General features: G+C 44.3%; 1 protein-coding gene and 1 long non-coding RNA gene across 7 annotated transcripts in view; one reads left to right on the plus strand and one right to left on the minus strand.

The window, feature by feature from the left end:
- The first annotated feature begins 239 nt into the window (after positions 1 to 239).
- LOC144325153 (uncharacterized) lies at positions 240 to 6,401 on the plus strand. Its single transcript, XR_013390472.1, has 3 exons — positions 240 to 505; positions 4,078 to 4,194; positions 5,559 to 6,401. It is a non-coding gene; the product is annotated as an uncharacterized LOC144325153 (long non-coding RNA).
- Positions 6,402 to 9,660: 3,259 nt separating this feature from the next.
- CDKL2 (cyclin dependent kinase like 2) overlaps positions 9,661 to 20,241 on the minus strand; it is a 28,423-nt gene continuing 17,842 nt past the window's right edge. For 4 of the 6 annotated variants that reach the window (XM_077917569.1, XM_077917567.1, XM_077917568.1 and 1 more), the window contains exons 11-14: positions 18,943 to 19,036; positions 15,431 to 15,548; positions 13,926 to 14,065; positions 9,661 to 12,072 (exon numbers count right to left, since the gene is read on the minus strand). In XM_077917569.1, coding sequence (XP_077773695.1) covers positions 12,013 to 12,072; positions 13,926 to 14,065; positions 15,431 to 15,548; positions 18,943 to 19,036 — 412 coding nt within the window. In that variant the 3' untranslated portion in view covers positions 9,661 to 12,012. The remainder of the gene's footprint in view (positions 12,073 to 13,925; positions 14,066 to 15,430; positions 15,549 to 18,942; positions 19,037 to 20,241) is intronic. The other 2 variants (XM_077917571.1, XM_028701729.2) reach the window with 2 other exon arrangements.

Here is a 20,241-nt window from a genome sequence, read left to right on the forward strand (position 1 = left end):
TGATGGGAAGGCATTCCACGGGGCGGGCACCTCCTGAATGGAGTTTAGGAAACTTGCTGCCCCAGGTTACAGACTCCCCTTGACCTAAACTGCAAGAACAAGGTCTGGCTGGTGGAGCCTCAAATTAAGCTGTCAGCCATTTGCCCTCTTTCTCTAGAGCATCCCGTTCTCTGATACCAAGGTGAAAACAGAAGAATTCGATAAATTTAAACATTCCTCCTGATACACGCTTCAAAAAAAATTTCTATCCAGACAAAACTGGTGGGGTGGGGTTGCTCTTTAAGACTCTGATTCAAAGCAGGAAGGCAGCGCTCTTTACCTTGTGGTCCACTTTGCAAACTTTGCAAACTAATCCAGCGGAGAGCTGTGCCAGGCCCTGACTCATCCCCTCTTCTTAAAGGCAGGGCTGCTGAGATGCTCAGAGCGTAGAAAATGTCTCTCAAGCAAACCGCTGGCTTCTCCTGCAGGTGGCTGACTTTGTGGATAGCTCTGTCCATTGTGGAAGGTAAGTCTTCTGTGGTTTGTGATATTTTTTCAGTTGTAATTCAGAATTCAAGAGCATATGTGTGTACAGTGATGCATGAGGGACAGCTGTACGGCAAATGTTCTTAGGGTTCAGCTCTCACTTCCATACATCACTACTGGGAAAACCATAGCTTTAACTATACAGGCCTTTGTTGGCAAGATGATGTCTCTGCTTTTTAAGATGCTGTCTAGGTTTGTCATTGCTTTTCTCCCAAGAAGCAGGCGTCTTTTAATTTCGTGGCTGCTGTCACCATCTGCAGTGATCATGGAGCCCAAGAAAGTAAAATCTCTCACTGCCTCCATTTCTTCCCAGATATTAAACAGTCAAATATCAGTAGTTACAGGTAGGTAGCCGTGTTGGTCTGCCGTAGTCAAAACAAAATAAAAAAATTCCTTCCAGTAGCACCTTAGAGACCAACTAAGTTTATTATTGGTGAGGTTGGTGAGGTTTATTATTGGTGAGGCACACGAAAGCTCATACCAATAACAAACTTAGTTGGTCTCTAAGGTGCTACTGGAAGGATTTTTTTTATTTTGTGTCAAATATCAGGTTGTTGTAGGGAAGGGGCAGTTTTGTGGTGTTAACATGTGAAGATAGTATCTGTCTCGTTTGAGAGATCTTTAAAGCTGGCCTAGTTTGTTTGGAGCTTATTACATAGGCAATTCTAGTAAATGTTGAGGGGTTGCTTGTGGGGAAAACACTACAAAAATCTCACATAATTTGAAAATGAAGGACACTTTGTCTACTCATTTATATAAGTGTTGATATAGTCCCTCAATTCATAATGTATAACAAGGTGGTGTACTGACACATATACAATAAAAGCACGACATCATTTAAAAAACAGTATAAAATGGTATTTAAGAGACTGGCTAACCCAAAGCATTTAAAAAGGTGCTCAAGAGACATTCAAAGACCAAAAGCAAGAATGCTTGCCAAATCTTTGTTTGATTTAAATAAAGAATCTTCTGCCAAGAGTGTGACTGGACCAAGGTCACACTGTGAGCACGAGGCTGAGCAGGATTCAAACACAGGTCCTTCCCCACCCATGTCTGTACTCACTGTGTCACACTGGCTTCTCATACACTTAATATGGAAATAGGTGTTTGAAATGGATCTCAAGAAATGACAGTGGGACATAGATAGTTGCACAAAATGGCATATGAGTCTGGGACTAAGAGCAAAACTTGATGAAGTTTTGGGTGTTATATAAATTAGCAGCTAATGGGGAAGCAGAGACAATCTCTGGGCTCTGCAAGGTGGGAAAGCTTAATTTATTGCCCCTGCCATGACCCTGACAAAAACTGGCTTTCCAAAACTACCTGCATTTCTATAGCAGCTCCCATCAGCACCAGTGGAGACTTCCCTAAAACTGGAAATAGCAGCGTGGGAAAGATGGCTTTTATCCCCCTTCCCCACCCCTCTAGTCCTAAGGCTGCTCAGGCTTTCTCACGGCTGCTATTTACGTAACATGTGTATACTATTTATTTACCACAGTATTTCAAATGTATAACCCACCCTTCCTGCCCAAAGGGAGCCCAGTGTATTTCATGGTAATAAAATCACATAAAAGCAATTTAAAGCAGAACAGTACCATATTGCAGACAACAGTTAAAATGAGCAGCGCAAAAAACTTAATACGGCTTGCAGCCAAAATACATTCATGCAATTTACCTCATGCCTCAGTTTGCCGTAAGTGTGTTCAAAATGACATTCTAAACAGATCTGGTCCCATAGAAGTTTACTGATGGATGCATGAATTTGGGTGTTTCTGTTGTCACCTGGTCACAATCAGAGCAGCTGTTCATAATCAGCCTATTATTTTTCTTAAAGGATGTTAGTTTCCCAGGTATTTACAATCTGTGCATCAAAGCTCATTCTGCAAAGTTTCAAACAACAAAATTGGTGTGCTTCGCTGATCCAGGCAAATCCACATTATTTAATGCATTTGACGTGAGCTTGCTTCAAGGATGTAAATTTTAAATGCTCCTGACATCTTTCTTTCTAGATTTTGGCACATAATTTTTATCCACATAATTATAATTGAGTGTTACTTCCATGGGCTGGTGAATAGCAGGTTATACCCAACTACTGTGGCACCAGGAGTCTGCATTTAGCATGAAGTGCAGCTGAGCGACTTAAATACAAATTCCACGAAGAAAACAGATACTGAAGCACTATAGAAATGTGGGTAGCTTTGGAGAGACAGTTTTTGTCCTTTGCCCGAAAGCTATATTCTGTAATGTACCATCTTCTATGAAAACGCTGTAGCAGAATGGACAATGTGATCACAAGGCACATGTTCCCTTTGAAATACCGGGATGAAGAGATTAGAGCAGCCTTTCTCAACCTGTGGGTCCCCAGATGTTGAACTACAACTCCCATCACCCCTAGCTAGCAAGGCCAGAGCTCAGGGATGATGGGAGTTGTAGTCCAACAACATCTGGGGGCCCACAGGTTGAGAACCGCTGGATTAGAGCGTCCACCGCAATTCCATGCAGACTAGACACCTAATTGCTCCTGGCATAGCTCACTTCTTAATCTGAGAGCACCAGACACACTTCTGCACATGGGTGTAACCAGGATTTGGGGGGGGGCAGAACCTGTTACCTATTGATTTGGGGGGGGGGGAGATGCCCCTCACTGTCCCCCCAGCTACACCCATGCTTCTGCGTGTGGTAAATTTTGCAAGGCAGCCACTTCTGGTGACAGCCCTTACCCTGAAGAGAGTCAATAGCCAGACTCCTATAGAGAATTTGTAAATGCATGAATTGGCATGTAGACCGTGTTAGTATGTTCAGTTCAGTTCAGTTCCTAAGCTTATTGTTCCAGCCAAAGGCCAGGGCAAACACGTAGCAATAGTATTCATAAAATAATACAGAACGTACTGCACATCCATAATGTAAGTCGACATCCATCAGCTAGCTACTGTCTGAGGCTAGCCTACCTATAAAAAAAAAAGGTATCATGTTGCAGCCCAGGTCTGTCCTCTTTGCTCCATGCTTACAACACTCTTGCAGATAAATAGAATTTCTGTTCCTGCTGGGGGGCAAATACTGGGACAGCACAATTCCTGCCTCATTGAACCACTGTGTATGAGTGAGATGCAGACACCTCTTCCTCCTTGTAGAGCATGGGTAGGCAGACTAAGGCCCAGGGGCCAGATCTGGCCCAATCGCCTTCTAAATCCGGCCCTCGGACGGTCCGGGAATCAGCGTGTTTTTACATTAGAATGTGTCCTTTTATTTAAAATGCATCTCTGGGTTATTTGTGGGGCCTGCCTGCTGTTTTTACATGAGTAGAATGTGTGCTTCTGTTTAAAATGCATCTCTGGGTTATTTGTGGGGCATAGGAATTTGTTCATTTCCACCAAAAAAATATAGTCCGGCCCTTAACAAGGTCTGAGGGACAGTGGACCGGCCCCCTGCTGAAAAAGTTTGCTGACCCCTGTTGTAGAGTCTGAGGCTAAATGCACTGGCAAAACGTGCACGTCATGGTGTCTGCGTGCTTTTCCTGGCACAGTAAACTAGTGTAGGCTCTAATCTTTCTAGGAAAATATTCAAGTCTTTTCTCTGGTGAAGAAAACCAGGATGTCACAGTTGAGCTGCCCACGGCAGATGATGAGCGCATTGACAATACTGAATTCCCAGTGGGATGTGAACCAAGAAGTAAGTATGAGAATGAAATAAGGAAAAGGTGTGGATGTCCTTTACAGGCCAACAACAAGGACTTCGGGGAAATTATAGGCTAAGTCTACCCTAAAGACTATGAGGGACACGGGTGGCGCTGTGGGTTAAACCACAGAGCCTAGGACTTGCCGATCAGAAGGTCGGCGGTTCGAATCCCCGCGACGGGGTGAGCTCCCGTTGCTTGGTCCCAGCTCCTGCCAACCTAGCAGTTTGAAAGCAGGTCAAAGTGCAAGTAGATAAATAGGTACCGCTCCGGCGGGAAGGTAAACGGCGTTTCCGTGCACTGCTCTGGTTCGCCAGAAGCAGCTTAGTCATGCTGGCCACATGACCCGGAAGCTGTACGCCGGCTCCCTCGGCCAATAAAGCGAGATGAGCGCCGCAACCCCAGAGTCGGCCATGACTGGACCTAATGGTCAGGGGTCCCTTTACCTTTACCCTACAGACTGCACAGGGTAAGTAAGTCTACTCTGGAATGTTACATACAGTTACTCCAGAATACAAACTGTAACATGGTATATGGATAGTCTTCACTTTTATTACATTAAAGAGAGAGCAAATTGTCTAGACGGTGGAAGAAGCAAAACCACTGAAAAAATGTTTTCACAATACAGTAGTACCTTGGGTTACATACGCTTCAGGTTATATACGCTTCAGGATACAGACTCCGCTAATCCAGAAATAGTACCTCGGGTTAAGAACTTTGCTTAAGGATGAGAACAGAAATTGTGCTCTGGCGGAGTGGCGACAGTGGGAGGCCCCATTAGCTAAAGTGGTGCTTCAGGTTAAGAACAGTTTAATCCTGTAATCCTGTATATGCTTAGGTAAAGGTAAAGGGATCCCTGACCGTTAGGTCCAGTCACAGACGACTCTGAGGTTGCAGCGCTCATCTCACTTTATTGGCTGAGGGAGCTGGCGTACATGTGGCCAGCATGACTAAGCCGCTTTTGGTGAACCAGAGCAGCGCACGGAAACACCGTTTACCTTCCCGCTGGAGCAGTACCTATTTATCTACTTGCACTTTGACGTGCTTTCAACTGCTAGGTTGGCAGGAGCAGGGACTGAGCAACGGGAGCTCACCCCGTTGCGGGGATTCGAACCGCCGACCTTCTGATCAGCAAGCCCTAGGCTCTGTGGTTTAGACCACACCGCCACCCGCGTCTAATATAATATAATATAATATAATATAATATAATATAATATAATATAATATAATATACTATACTATACTATACTATACTATACTATACTATAATAATATATAATATATCTATCTGTTGTTGGCGCAATCTGCAAGAAATGTTCAAATAGTATCCGACTTTCCTAACTAACTCCATTTCCAACAGGGCTGACAAAACGGTCCAGTGCCTTTGGTGTGCCGCGGCTCAGCAGGCTGGACAGGGAGGAAACCAGCTGCCAAATTTTCCCATTAACAACACCAACATCGCCAACCACCAAAGAAAGAACCACAGCCCCAAAAACCAGGAAGGCGACAACTCACCGTATTGTGGCGGCGGCGGCCGCACCTCGGCTGTTATATTGGAGGCCTTTTTACCTACGCCGACAGCCCACTTTCTATCGTGCTTTTGTTCCCTTTAACAGACACGCCCGTCATTGGAATGGCAAATCCGTCATTGGAATGCCCTTGTGGAATGGCAAATCCCAAAGTGAGGACTCCTCGGAAGAGAAGTGAAGGAAGAGAGACACACAACAGAGCAAGGACTCCCTGTGGGATTGAGCAGTACTAACTCCCCGCACCCCTTAACCACAACAGAGAACACTTTAAAGCAACAAATTTAAATCCTGGACTTAAGCCTGCAAACAGGTTAGCAGAAAAGGGCAAATCTGCAGGTGGGCTTGCCCAGTTTCTGAATTTAGGATAAAGATCTACTTGTGAACAAGTAGGTGAGCAAGATTCCTTTCGGATGCAGTTGGAAAAGGTTCTTTGTAGCAAACGGTTATGTTTCTCCCAGAAATCTGAAATTCTATAAGGAAACTATCTGAGATTCTGTAAGGTTTGATCTCTGGTAAAGAGGCAAATAGAATGAGTTTGGTTTTTCGCTACTGGCTTCTCTTGTGCTGAATTTCACCAATTCTGCCTCCTGGTCTTGCCCAGTTTCAGAATTTCTGAAATCAGAAGTTGGTAACGAGACCACAACAATCTATTTGAGGCTTGGGTTTGCATACATGGGCAATACATGGGTTTGCATACATGGGCCAGAGGAAGAACTGAGATGCTTGTCCAAACCTATCGGGACATTTAGACGCTGTATCATTACGCGGAAATAGTCTTCTGAAAATACTTGCGGTTTTGAAATCTACACATTCTTAGCATGTAGAGCTGATGTCAAATCACCCTGCTGCGTATTCTAACAGAACGGACTGCAAGCTGCTCAAATAAATGGATTCTGTTCCTTTAGCAACACAGGTTCTTTCGGATAAATTATCCAAATAGTGATCAAAGCCAGACAGAAATCTGATTAAGGCTTTTATTTACAAGAATGTGATGTACATGTCTGAACATTGCAAAGCCACAGCGCTCAGAAATTACAGGTTATTAAGCAAGCGTTGAAGTCAAAATGGTATTTTTGTGGTAACACTTCTGAGGGGAGAGGTATATATTTGTATAAAGATGATGCTATTTCATGTCACCTCGGAGAGGGTTCGGGTGTAGAATAAGCACATCTTACAATCCACAAAGGAGTTAAACAGAATTTATTACATATATACTGAAGGTTTCACCATAAATCCTGACAGACGTTTCACCTGGCAAAGGAAGTTTCCTCCCACTCCACAAGGAAGGCAGAGTTATTTCTGGCACAAATAGTATTGATTTTTATTAGCTGTAACGGCAGCATCAAAAACAAATATCCAGCACATGTAAAAAGCATGTTGCCATCAGTAATTTAAAAACAACAACCACCTCGAAACAAAATTCAGTATAAAGAGGTTCCGGTGACAGGAGATTACATTTAAAAATATACACCCATTTTTAACAGACCAGTGAGAAATGCTTTCTAAGATAAGAGGCAATAGCTCATGTCAGTTAAAGGCGGCAGGACTGAAGATAACACTTTCTAGAACAGGGTTCTTCAACCTCAGCCCTCCAGATGTTTTGAGACTACAATTCCCATCATCCCTGCCCACTGGTCCTGCTAGCTAGGGATCATGGGAGTTGTAGGCCAAAAACATCTGGAGAGACGAAGTTGAGGAAGCCTGTTCTAGAAGGTAGGAAGAACTTCCAATAAACATGCTAGTACTTAGCATTTGCCTTTATTTGTTCTTAAAGGCAACTTGGCTTCTCGCAGCGAGGGAACTGCCAGAAGGCCCTCGGCGCTGGACCTCAGGGCAGAACGATGGAGGTGGAGATGCTCCTTCAGGTATACTGGACCAAGGCCGTTTAGGGCTTTAAAGGTCAGCACCAACACTTTTAATTGTGCTTGGAAATGTACTGGGAGCCAGTGTAGGTCTTTTTTCTGGCGGAAGGCATAGGTACGCACACCCCTAAACATTTTGTGAATCTAAGTTTGGCCTCACTGAGGGGGAGTATTTCAATGCGAGTAGGAAAATGAGAGTACCCCTAAACTTTTTTCCCAGAAAAAAGCACTGCTTATGAGTGCAAGTTGTTGATTAAAGAGTTGGTCACAAGTTGAACAGGTCAAGTGTGGTGACTTGCAACTCATTCTTTTGGTAAAGCAATTCCACTCAACCAGCATAAATATCAACCACACTGGCACTCTGGGTACCATCGTGCAATATGCCTAATAAACAAACCTTGACATGCATTATTCAAATGTCCCTGTCTCGTCTGAAGGAATGCACATTATAGCAAAACAATAGTTCACGGTGGGAAAAGCCTGTAGACACAGAGATCAAAGTTACTTTATAAAACCAAATGCTACCGCAGATTCGTCGATCGTTTAAAATTTGCAATAAAAAGTGAGTTTGATAACAGAGACTATTATTCTAAGAAGACAAAATAAAGTAGCAGTAATGTGGAACAAGGGACATATTGGGTGGTGATGTGAGCTTTCCGGTCAGCTAACCCAAGCTATATTTGTTTAAATTCTACCAAGAGCGGCCAATCAGGAGGCTGGGCGGTATTTGCAGCAATTATCTGAAGTAAGCTGCGTTTATGACTTGGCCGCACCACGATAGTCCTTGTTTATTATTTAAAAATGTCATTTCCATCCTATCTTTTCAATAAAACAGTTGGGAACATACCGTTAACAATGTAATACTGAGAAGAAATGAGGTACAATTTTGTTTTTCCAAATTTGCCGCCTTGAAATTAGTCGAGCAAGCAGCTTCCATGCTTAAGATCCTAAGAAGCTTTAGAAAATAAAACACAGTTTGCTCATTTAAAGCTAGCCTTGTTAGCTGCATTGCCCAATGACTTGACTGCATAGCAATATGATCCACATGTTTTTGTGTTTTTCTTAAAAGTGGAGACAAGATCACTCCAACAGGAAACACAAAGGACATTTCTGTACTGTAAAAATGTATTGGTTTTATACCAGTTTAACCATCACAGCTTCCCCCAAAGAACTGGGAACTGCAGCTTGTGGACAGCATTGAGAATTCACTCTAAAGAAGTCCAGTTCCCAATTTGTCTGGTGGTGAGAAGGAATCACTATCAAACCAGTTTAAATCTGTGTTGTAGATATAAAATGCTACATGTTCTGTTATTATTATCCCACCAATGTATACAGTGCTTTATAGCATCACATATCTATACACTTAAAACGCCAACAGCGCCCAGAGCTTGCAAACGTGCTAAGAAGGTTGAGCTACAAAGAAAAGCACTTGCAGATACAGATTATTTACAGACAAGAGTTTTCCAACTTCTTGGATGAGGTTTCTCAGATAAGCTCTTTAGAAAGGCCTATTGTCAATTCACATTATCCGGGATGGGGGGCGGGTGTACATTCACCAGAACTCATGGAGAATGTGCACATAATCCAGCCATAAAGGGGGAGCTCTGCACATTTCCTGGTCAATCATACATAATCTCCAACAGGCCTTGGGAAATGTGCATATAATCAACTGCATTTTTATACGTTCTTCAGCCATCATGCATAATCTCTAACAGGCTTTGGGGAAAGTGAATATCTCAAATGCATTTTGTGCATTCACTGGGTTATAAACACATTCTCCAGTCAGTATGCAGATTCTCCAAGAAGCATGACCTATAAAGCCTTAAAAGGCTCAAATCTGCCATACCTCAAGGATCGCCTCTCCCCATATGAACCTACCCGGACCCTGAGATCATCCTCAGAGGCCCTTCTTTGTGTGCGTCCTCCACAAGATGTCTGGGGGTGGCAACACGAGAGCAGGGCCTTTCCTGCAGTGGCCCCCGGCTTGTGGAATACTCTTCCCCAGGGTCACTGAGCTGGTGTCTTCGTCACATATCTTTAGGCGCTAGGCAAAAACATTCCTCTTCTATTGTTTCTATTGTAAACCACCCTGTGATCCTCAGATGAAGCGTGGTATAGAAATTCAATAAAAATTACCGTAATAATAACAACATGCCTTTCCTCCCTCCATCTCTTGTTCAGAAGTGTGTAATCTGCAGCCTGAAGTGTAATTTGGTGTGTGATCTGGCCCCATGTCTATTCTTACACTCTTACAATCGTACCCTCCAACAGAGCAATAAGAAGGGGTGGGGCTCCAGCTATATATTAACCCCCCCCCCAAAGTCCAGCTCTCTTTTCAGCACAGCTTCTAAACCTTCCCTCCCTCTTTCACAATTCTGATGGAAATCCCCCCCCCCCAATGCCACTATTAAGAAAAGGGCTGTTGGAAGATTATGCATACTGACCAGGAAATGTGCACAATTCCCTCTATATGGCTGGATTATGTGCACACGAATGGCATTTATTTCAATTTACACAAAAATATCCTTGAGAAAAAATCGGGACCAGGATAAAACAGTCATCATGCTTGAGCTACAAGCCTAGGATGAGTGAAGGGGAAAATGAGGAACAAGGGCGACTCCATATGTTTTTATTTATCTAACAAAATGTATATACCGCTTGATTGAAACGTCTAAGCAGTCCACAAGAAGTGATATGATGTTTTTGTTGAATTGAATCTATGCAATCTTACCAGGAAACATAGATGTACGTATACAGTGTTAGGATTCATTCCGCGTGTTGCAGTCATGGGATTATTTTTATCACATGACCGTGTATGTTTTCATTCCACATTGTGGGAAGTGATGGAGACAGGATAATTTTATGACTGTGTTTCCGTGATGTAGGACATTTGTCCTTTTGCTTTGCTGCCTGATGCTGAAGAGGAAGGAGCGGAGTTACGATGCTCCAAGTGTGTATAATAATCATAATAATTTATTATTTATACCCCGCCCATCTGGCTGGGCTTCCCCACCCACTCTGGGCGGCTTCCAAAAAAATATGAAAATACTGTAATACATTAAACATTTAAAGCTTCCCTAAACATGGGGAAATAAACGTATACGTAAATAAACGTAGTTTAGCCAAAATGCTGCGCTACTGAATCTGAACGCTGACTCTGCTGATCCTGAAGTGTGCTGATGCCTCTGAGGCATAGCTGTCAACTTCCCTTTTCTTGCGAGGAATCCTATTCGGAATAAAGGAATTTCCCTTTAAAAAAGGGAAACGTTGACAGCTATGCTCTGACGTATCAGTCACTGTGATGTTTGGGCTGGAGAAAGCTTTTGAATCTCCCAAACAACCAACCAGGAGGGAGAGAACATGCCAGTTGGGCATGTGTCTCTGCCAGACTCTTACTCGTGTGTAGGACCTCCTGACGTACATAACTGCTACAGAAGATTTCAGGTACTCTTACAATCTGAGCAGCAATCAGTATACACATCTTATTATGGTTAGTGGGAACCCGAGGAGAACTACTTAGAAGTAATCTGTTATGTAGCCACCACATGCACAAGTCAGCATTGACAACAGTTAAAATCCTTTCTTTCCCTTAGAGATTGCAAAAACTATATGATCTAACATTGCAGCATCATGCAAGCTGTTTCTGACAAAGCTACTCCTGTAGCACTGGCCTCACGGATGAATATATCTATACTGCAGGTATGAAATATTCATTTCTCGTAAGATGAAAGAGGAATTTGCAAAGGCCGTTTTTAATATTACTGAGTTCTTAGGGCTTTGATCTGCGCATTATACAGAAAGGGAGTTTGCTGGATACGCCATGGGATTCTAGAATGGAAAGCTCCACCAAGCAAGAAACGCACGTTTGCAAAACACAAAAGCAGACTCCCCGTGAGGGAGTTTGAGGCAGGAAACCAGCACATCATGCTTAGCAGTTTACAAACACACATTTCCACGTCTCACTTGACAATATTTGCATGTGACGAAAGATTCTTTCCTGGAGAAAGTGTAACGAGTGCCAGGGAGTCGTTCAAGTACTGAAGCGCTTCACATTTGTACTAGGATTCTGAAAAAACAGCTACGTTACTCCCAGACCTCTTCCGGAAAAAGACGCCGGGCAGTACTCAAAACTCATAAAAGCCTGACACTGCCATGACTGGTATCGTTTCCCCCAGACGCACTGAAATAATTCAATCCAGATGACATTTTATATACATTATAGTCTTATAGCACCTTGGCAACTGTAAAGAAACTGGGAATGTTTGTTTCCTTATGCTGCCATTACCTAGAATGTGGTGAAAACACACGCCCCTGTTCCCATGTATATCCTCCTCAAAGGGATTCTGCACTTCCCAAAAGGCAACAGGGGTGTAGAAGCACTGCAGACACTTGCAGGATCGAGACCCTTCCGTCTCACTTGACGTTAATGTTCTACTCTGGGGAAAGTGGAGTCTGAAGCGTCTTGCAGAGATATTCCAGATACCTGCAAATTGAGTAAATTTTAATTGGGTTTCCATCAAACCACATCTGTCTGTGGCAACTGATATTCAGAGGTATTTTCATAAACCACTTGGAGGCCCTCTTAAAATATTATCTCCCAATATGGAAGTGCCATACAAGACAGCTAACAGCCATTGATAGACCGATTCTCTAGATCATGAGTAGACAAACTAAGGCCCGGGGGCCGGATCCGGCCCAATCGCCTTCTCAATCCGGCCCGTGGACGGTCCAGGAATCAGCGTGTTTTTACATGAGGAGAATGTGTCCTTTTATTTAAAATGCATCTCTGGGTTGTTTGTGGGGCCTGCCTGGTGTTTTTACATGAGTAGAATGTGTGCTTTTATTTAAAATGCACCTCTGGGTTATTTGTGGGACATAGGAATTCATTCATCCCCCCCCCAAAAAAAAAAATATAGTCCCGCCCGCGACAAGGTCTGAGGGACAGTGGACTGGCCCCCTGCTGAAAAAGTTTGCTGACCCCTGCTCTAGATGAATGAATGACAGGGAAATGTTGGTCTCCCAGGGTGAGAGGCTGGGAGGGGAAAGGAATGACCCCAGATGAGATGAGAACTGGGATCAGCTACTATCCTCTCTGTGTGGCAAGAGCTAATAATTACTTTTGAGAGAGGCATCAATTTTCTACTTATTTGACATGTATTTTTGGTAGCAGCTATTCTACTGTATTATGGAAATTTTAAAATAAAAACCTCATTCTAAAAACAAAAAGACCTACTCCCTGTGAGTTTAAATTTCTTTTACATAACCCCCTTAAAGATAATAATAATAATTTATTATTTATACCCCACCCATCTAGCTGGGTTTCCCCAGCCACTCTGGGTGGCTCCCAACAAAAGATTAAAAATACAATAAAACCTCAAACATTAAAAGCTTCCCTAAACAGGGCTGCCTTCAGATGTCTTCTAAATGTCAGATAGTTGTTTATTTCCTTGACATCTGATGGGAGGGTGTTCCACAGGTTGCAGGGAACCAGACAGAGGGCCTTCTCGGTAGTGGCGCCCACCTGTGGAACGCTCGCCCTTCAGATGTGAAGGAAATAAGCAGCTATCTTATCTTTAAAAGACATCTGAAGGCAAGCTTTTAATATTTAATGGTGTGTTGTTTTTAACACTCGATTGGGAGCCGCCCAGAGTGGCTGAGGAAAGTCAGCCAGATGGGCGGGGTATAAATAATAAATTCTTATTATAATTATAGGCTCTGTTGCTTTCTAAAAGGCAGGGCAAGGAGAATGAACGTTGGCATATCATAACAATACAAATCGCCATCTCTACAGTGGAGCCCCGCAAGATGAATGCCTCGCAAGACGGAAAACCTGCTAGACGAAAGGGTTTTCCGTTTTTGAGTTGCTTCGCAAGACGATTTTCCCTATGGGCTTGCTTCGCAAGACGAAACGTCTTGCTAGTCTTGCGATTTTTCCCCCGCTGCCCCCCTTTTTCTAAGCCGCTAAGCCGCTAATAGCCTTTTAGCGCTAAGCCGCTAAGCCTTTAATAGCCGCTAAGCGGCTAAACCGCTAATAGCGCTAATCCGCTAAGCCGCTAATAGGGTTGCTTCGCAAGACGAAAAAACCGCTAGACGAAGAGAATCGCGGAACAGATTATTTTCGTCTTGCGAGGCACCACTGTATTCCCAAGAGTCTCCAAGCAGGGGTTTCTCAGAAGCCAATAGGAGTCACATGGCACAAGGGCCAACTGGGTTCAACCTGGACCTCTGTGGCTTGGGCACTTCTCTAAGGCACACCCTGCATCCTACGAGCCCCGTGGACTGCGGAGATAGGCACCTCACAGAGATGACTTACTAGCTCAATAGCTGGAGACTTACCCTCTCCTTCCCAAACTCTGAGAGATTTAGTACCTGGTGCAGGGCAAGGCTTGGGTTCTGAAGGTCTATTGTGGCGAGAGACGGCATGCGAGACTCGGAAACAATTTTGTTTTCTTTCTTCAGAAATCTGGAATTCCGAGCTACGGACGAAGGCAAGACAATTTGTTTTCACATCATCTTATCGTCATTCTTTTCTTGCGAAAGTAGTCTCTCCTTCCTGTGGCTCTTAGCGCAACACGTTTTTCTTTTGATTTGGCTTACGCAAACATTGAAAGCTATTTTGATATTTACATCATTTATCTGAATGTGGTTCACATCTGCTTAGCTGGTTCCCCCCACTCCGCCCCCATTTCCACGCCCTTTTTTTGTAGAAGTTTGACCGCAAAAAGCAGGGATGGGGAAACCTGGACTAAAGATCACTCTTGCCAGGTAAGCACCGTGATTCCTCACAACTCCTGTACAAGCCGATGGGTGGATCATTATGGGCTGAGCATTTGTACACATGCATCAATTAGCGCATTTTTGGAACGAACTTATCTGTGCAAGTTAGAAGCACATCAGTAATTCCAAGAACTATCCCAGGAATGTAAAACATCAAAGCTGAATCTAACAACACGTTTCTCTCAACTGCTTATTCACAACTTTTGTGTGTCTGGCTAAGGGCACGGCAAAACTTCATACACTTAAATACGTACTTTTACTTTCCTATGGACAGTCTAATTTCATAAAGTTCAATCGTGGTTCATGTTTTTCCCATTTCTTAAAAAAAAATTACAGCGGTACCTTGGTTTTCGAAACAGCTTAGTTCACAAGCAACTTGGAACCCGAACGCTGCAAAACCGGAAGTAGGTGTTCCGGTTTTCGAACTATTTTTCAGAAGCCGAACATGCTCCATTTTGAGTCCCCCTGTGTTTCCTGTTGCACTGCTAATTTGTGTCCCTCCCCCATTGTAATTCAAACCTTCTGTTTCTGGTTGCAGTGTTCTGACGCGATATTTGGAGCTGATATTTGGTGCTTTTGTTTTTGCTATTTATTTTGTGTTTTTTGTTTTGAGGCTTTTTCAGTTAATTTGTTTTTGTGACTGTGTGGATCCCAGTTCAGTTACTGATTGACTGCGACGGCAGAAATGGATAAAAGCCCCCCATCCAGACAATGATCAGCGCAGGTAAGAAAAAATTTAATTTTAGTTTTTATCATCTACAATACTGTTTTATTTATTTTATACTACAGTACATTGTTTATTGCTTTCGTTTATGAATCAATAGTCTCGCAAGATAGTAAAATCCATGTTAAATTGCTGTTTTAGGGGTTGTTTTTAAAAGTCTCGAATGGATCAATCCGTTTTGCATTACTTTCTATGGGAAAGCACGCCTTGGTTTTGGAATGCTTTGGTTTTGGAACGGACTTCTTCAACGGATTAAGTTTGAGAACCAAGGTACCACTGTATCATTATTATTTAGCTGCTAGATCCCATAATTGGTTGGATATCTATCATGATCTCTTACCGTCCACACCTTTGAGTTCAGGGAGATAGCCGTAGTTAAGCTCTGGCAAACGTACATCTGTTTTGGAAAACTCCCATCGTTTCTTGTTTGTCTGAAGAACGTTGTTTTCATTCGAGACCTGTTACCAAGTCGTTAATTGGAGAAAACATGAAGAAAATGTTGCTTTTAAAAAAGAACAACCCTAATCCGTGGTCTACATTTAGTACTTTTTTAAAGGCCACTTTCCATAACATACAGAGATTATACAAAGTACCAACATCCACTATCTCTGGGCTCCCTCATCTGACTGGCCAAGGCAGGAATGGTTAAAAGCAGAGTTTCATCCAGATATGCTAAGCTCCAGACAAGAAGCGGGATCTGGACTAAGAGAGATACTATTCAAAGGCATAGCTGTCAACTTACAGATTTGAAAATAAGGGACCAGCAGCCTGGAAAATAAGGGATCAGCAGCCAAAATAAGAGATTTTTCAGAGCACAGGTATCTTCAACTTCTGAGCCCCTCCGAGCCAAAGGCAGAAAGCCCAGCCAGCAGCCAAACGAAGCCTCAAGCGGTGGTTCTCACAGCGCAGCAACCCGGCAAAGGGGATGCAGCAAGGGAAACCACTGTCACCTCTCCGCTGGGAAGCGCTGAGCAAAGGCGAGTCCCCAGGCAACGCAGCTGATTTGATCGGCGCAAGGCATGCAAGCTTCACCCCCCAGTCGTTCTTAGACTCCTTATTGGGTGAGCAACGCAGCCAAGCAACCCAGTTGGAGCCTCCCTCCTCCCTGGCCGGCAGGGAGGGAGGGAGAGGAGCTGCTTCCTTTGAAACCCGGGAAATTTAAGGGACATCATCAATAAGGGACAGCAGCGGGACATGCGCTGGGATATGGGAGTTTCCCACAAATTAAGGGACGGTTGACAGCTATGTTCAAAAGCAGTCTAGATTTTGAAAGCAAATCAGCCCAGTTGGCGCGATGTCTCCCGAGGCTGAGAAGGAGGAAGCCGTGGAGGAAGGAGCCAGTGGAGATATCTAGTACTGTTTCATACAGTATCCAGTACCGTTTCAACACGGTGGAGATATCCAGTACCGTCTCTCCCAGTCCTGCCTGAAAATGCTGGGACCCTCCTACATGCACTCTGACACTGAGCCATAGTTATGCCTGTTATAGGAATTCTAAGGTCTCAAATATAGAATAAATGTTGTCGAAATATAATTTTTTAAAAAAATAATTGTCCATTTATTTTATTTCTTTTATATATTTCGATCGCGTCAGACCAACCTACCTGAATCCAGAATAAACACTGGTAATTGCACACACACATACCATATTTTTCTGTGTATAATCCCACCCCATGTATAAGACTTTTTGGGGACTCCAACTTAAGGAAATGGGGGGAGATTGCCCAGAGTTTTTGAGCTTTTTTGGGGGGGGGGAGTTGCCAGAAATTAAGCCGCCTATCGTCTGTCCCCTCGCCAGCAGAAGCCGCCAATCGCTTGCCCAATTGCTGCAGCAACAGCAAATCAACACCAGTCCTTGTCTCAGCCACCAATAACATGCACAATAGCCTCTGACAATCTCTGGCTAGCGGAAGCAACCAATCCCATATCACCAATATGCACTGACCATGTATAAGACGTCCCCGCCCCAATTTTTTAACATCATTTAAAAAGAAAAAGCCATCGTCTTATACACGGAAAAGTATGGTAAGTATATAAACTGCATGTCTAAAATAGTACAGGGGAGGAAACCAAAGCCATCTTGGCTTTCCTAAAGACTCTCAGTATTTCCTCTGCCTCCTTCATCCTCCTTGCTTGAGAACACGTAGGCAGAGATCAACCAGGGGAAGTTCCTGAAGGGCTTCCTCTCCTATATCTAGGAACCTCCTTTGTATTAATTGTTATTGTTTGCCCAGATGCTCCACATTGAGGGATGTCCGAGGGGCATCTCGATGGTCTTATCCAGCGGTCCGCAAACTTTTTCAGCAGGGGGCCGGTCCACTGTCCCTCAGACCTTGTGGGGGGCCAGACTATATTTTGGAAGGGGGGAAATGAACAAATTCCTATGCCCCACAAATAACCCAGAGATGCATTTTAAATAAAAGGACACATTCCACTCATGTAAAAACATGCTGATTCCTGGACTGTCCGTGGGCCGGATTTAGAAGGCGGTTGGGCCATATCCAGCCCCCGGGCCTTAGTTTGCCTACCCATGGTTTTATGAAAGGCTAACGTTTTGTGTAAACTGTGTCTGGAACTATGTAAAACTTGCTAAATCCTCAGGAAAATCACACCTTGGCCTGTCTGAGCCACAGTAACCCCACCTTAAGTATGATATAATTTCTGACTTTTTGTAGTCTGCCTTCTCCACACCAAAATGAAAACCCTTAAAAGAAATGTTTTCTTCTGGGTTCTGGGTCTCTCTTGCTCCCTTGCCAAGAGGGGAGGGAACTCTGTTGCAACAGAATAATAAAGATCTGCCTTGCTTTCACTGCCTCCTGCCTCCATCCATTCATATCTGAAGGAGCGTTTCTACCCCCATCGTTCTGCCCGGACACTGAGGTCAAGCACCGAGGGCCTTCTGGCGGTTCCCTCACTGCGAGGAGCCAAGTTACAGGGAACCAGGCAGAGGGCCTTCTCGGTAGTGGCACCCGCCCTGTGGAACGCCCTCCCACCAGATGTCAAAGAGAACAACAACTACCAGACTTTTAGAAGACATCTGAAGGCAGCCCTGTTTAGGGAAGCTTTCAATGTTTGATGCATTACTGTATTTTAATATTCTGTTGAAAGCCGCCCAGAGTGGCTGGGGAAGCCCGGCCAGATGGGTGGGGTATAAATTATTATTATTATTATTATTATTAATAATAATAAAAGGTAAAGGTACCCCTGCCCGTACGGGCCAGTCTTGACAGACTCTAGGGTTGTGCGCTCATCTCACTCTAGAGGCCGGGAGCCAGCGCTGTCCGGAGACACTTCTGGGTCACGTGGCCAGCATGACGAAGCTGCTCTGGCGAGCCAGCGCAGCACACGGAAACGCCGTTTACCTTCCCACTGGTAAGCGGTCCCTATTTATCTACTTGCACCCGGGGGTGTTTTCGAACTGCTAGGTTGGCAGGCGCTGGGACCGAGCAACGGGCGCGCACCCCGCCGTGGGGATTCGAACCGCCGACCACGCGATCGGCAAGTCCTAGTCGCTGAGGCTTTTACCCACAGCGCCACCCGCGTCCCTTTTGGGCGGGGTATAAATAATAATAATAATAATAATCTCTGACTGATCATGGACTTAGGGGAATCAGTCCCTTGGGGAGCTGGGCAGCAAAGCCAACCACCCATATTGTTTTTATATCGTGCACTTCAAACAGAACACGCTGCTTGCATTAGGACGTTAGCCAAGAATTGCAACACAACCAACTCTCCGACAAAGACAAAGGAACTGAATTCAAACCTAGGACAGGCATTAAGAACAAGGCGTCCTGTGACAGAGTCTCTGAAGCATGCTTGCTCTCACTGGAGATTTTGTTTTAAAGAGCTTACCGATGCCGTCAGGTTGATGCTATAGTGTCCTACTGGTGATTTTTTCCCTTGCTTTAGGAAAGGGTTGAGGTATCTTTTAGACTTCTCATCAATCCTGGAAATGCAACACAAAAAAATCCAGAGATCGCGTGAAATTATTTTAAAAACCCATTTCCAAACATTGCATCATGGCTAACAGACAGAACTATTTCCGGGCATGGCTGGGAAGCAAGCATCGTGCAGAAAAAGTTGCTGAAGCAAAAAGGTCTGCTTCAGTACCCTGACCTCCATGGAAGAAATTAAATACAGTGGTACCTTGGGTGAAGTACTTAATTCGTTTTGGAGGTCTGTTCTTAACTTGAAACTGTACTTAACCTGAAGCACCACTTTAGCTAATGGGGCCTCCCGCTGCTGCCGTGCCGCCGGAGCACGATTTCTGTTCTCATCCTTAAGCAAAATTCTTAACCCAAGGTAATATTTCTGGGTTAGCAGAGTCTTGGACTACTGCTATGTGCTCTACGTGGGTCTACATTTGAAGGTGACCCGGAAACTGCAATTAATCCAGAATGCGGCAGCTAGACTGGTGACTGGGAGTGGCCGCTGGGACCACATAACTGAGAGATCTGCAGTGGCTCCCAGTGTCAGTGTTGGTGCTGACCTTTAAAGCCCTAAACGGCCTCGGTCCTGTATACCTGAAGAAGCGTCTCCACCCCCATCGTTCAGCCCGGACACTGAGATCCAGCGCCGAGGGCCTTCTGGCGGTTCCCTCAATGCGAGAAGTAAGGCTACAGGGAGCCAGACAGAGGGCCTTCTCGGTAGTGGCGCCCACCCTGTGGAACACCCTCCCTTCAGATGTGAAGGAAATAAGTAGCTATCTTATCTTTAAAAGACATCTGAAGGCAGCCCTGTTCAGGGAAGTTTTTAATATTTAACGCTGTATTGTTTTTAATACTTGATTGGGAGCCGCCCAGAGTGGCTGGGGAGACTCAGCCAGATGGGCAGGGTATAAAATATAAAATATATGTAACCTGAAGCGTATGTAACCCGAGGTACCACTGTACTAGGCAGCAAGCCCAGGGCAGAGGTATGAAGATAGGAGCTGCAGACAGGGTCTCTGGCTTGGTTCAAAGAGTTGCAGGGCACCTTAAAGACTGGAAGATTTATCGTGGCATAAACTGTTGTGGGCCACTTCCCTAAAAATCACACTGGTTCCTCAGCCCTCCACGTCAAAGAGTGGAGCAGGTTGGCTAGGACTGAGGAAGACCTGTTTGTCTGCAAAAGCCTTTAGAGGAGCAAAACGAAAGAAGAATGAGCTCCACT

This window comes from Podarcis muralis, chromosome 13, assembly GCF_964188315.1.
Source record: "Podarcis muralis chromosome 13, rPodMur119.hap1.1, whole genome shotgun sequence".
Classification (NCBI taxonomy): Eukaryota; Metazoa; Chordata; class Lepidosauria; order Squamata; family Lacertidae; genus Podarcis; species Podarcis muralis.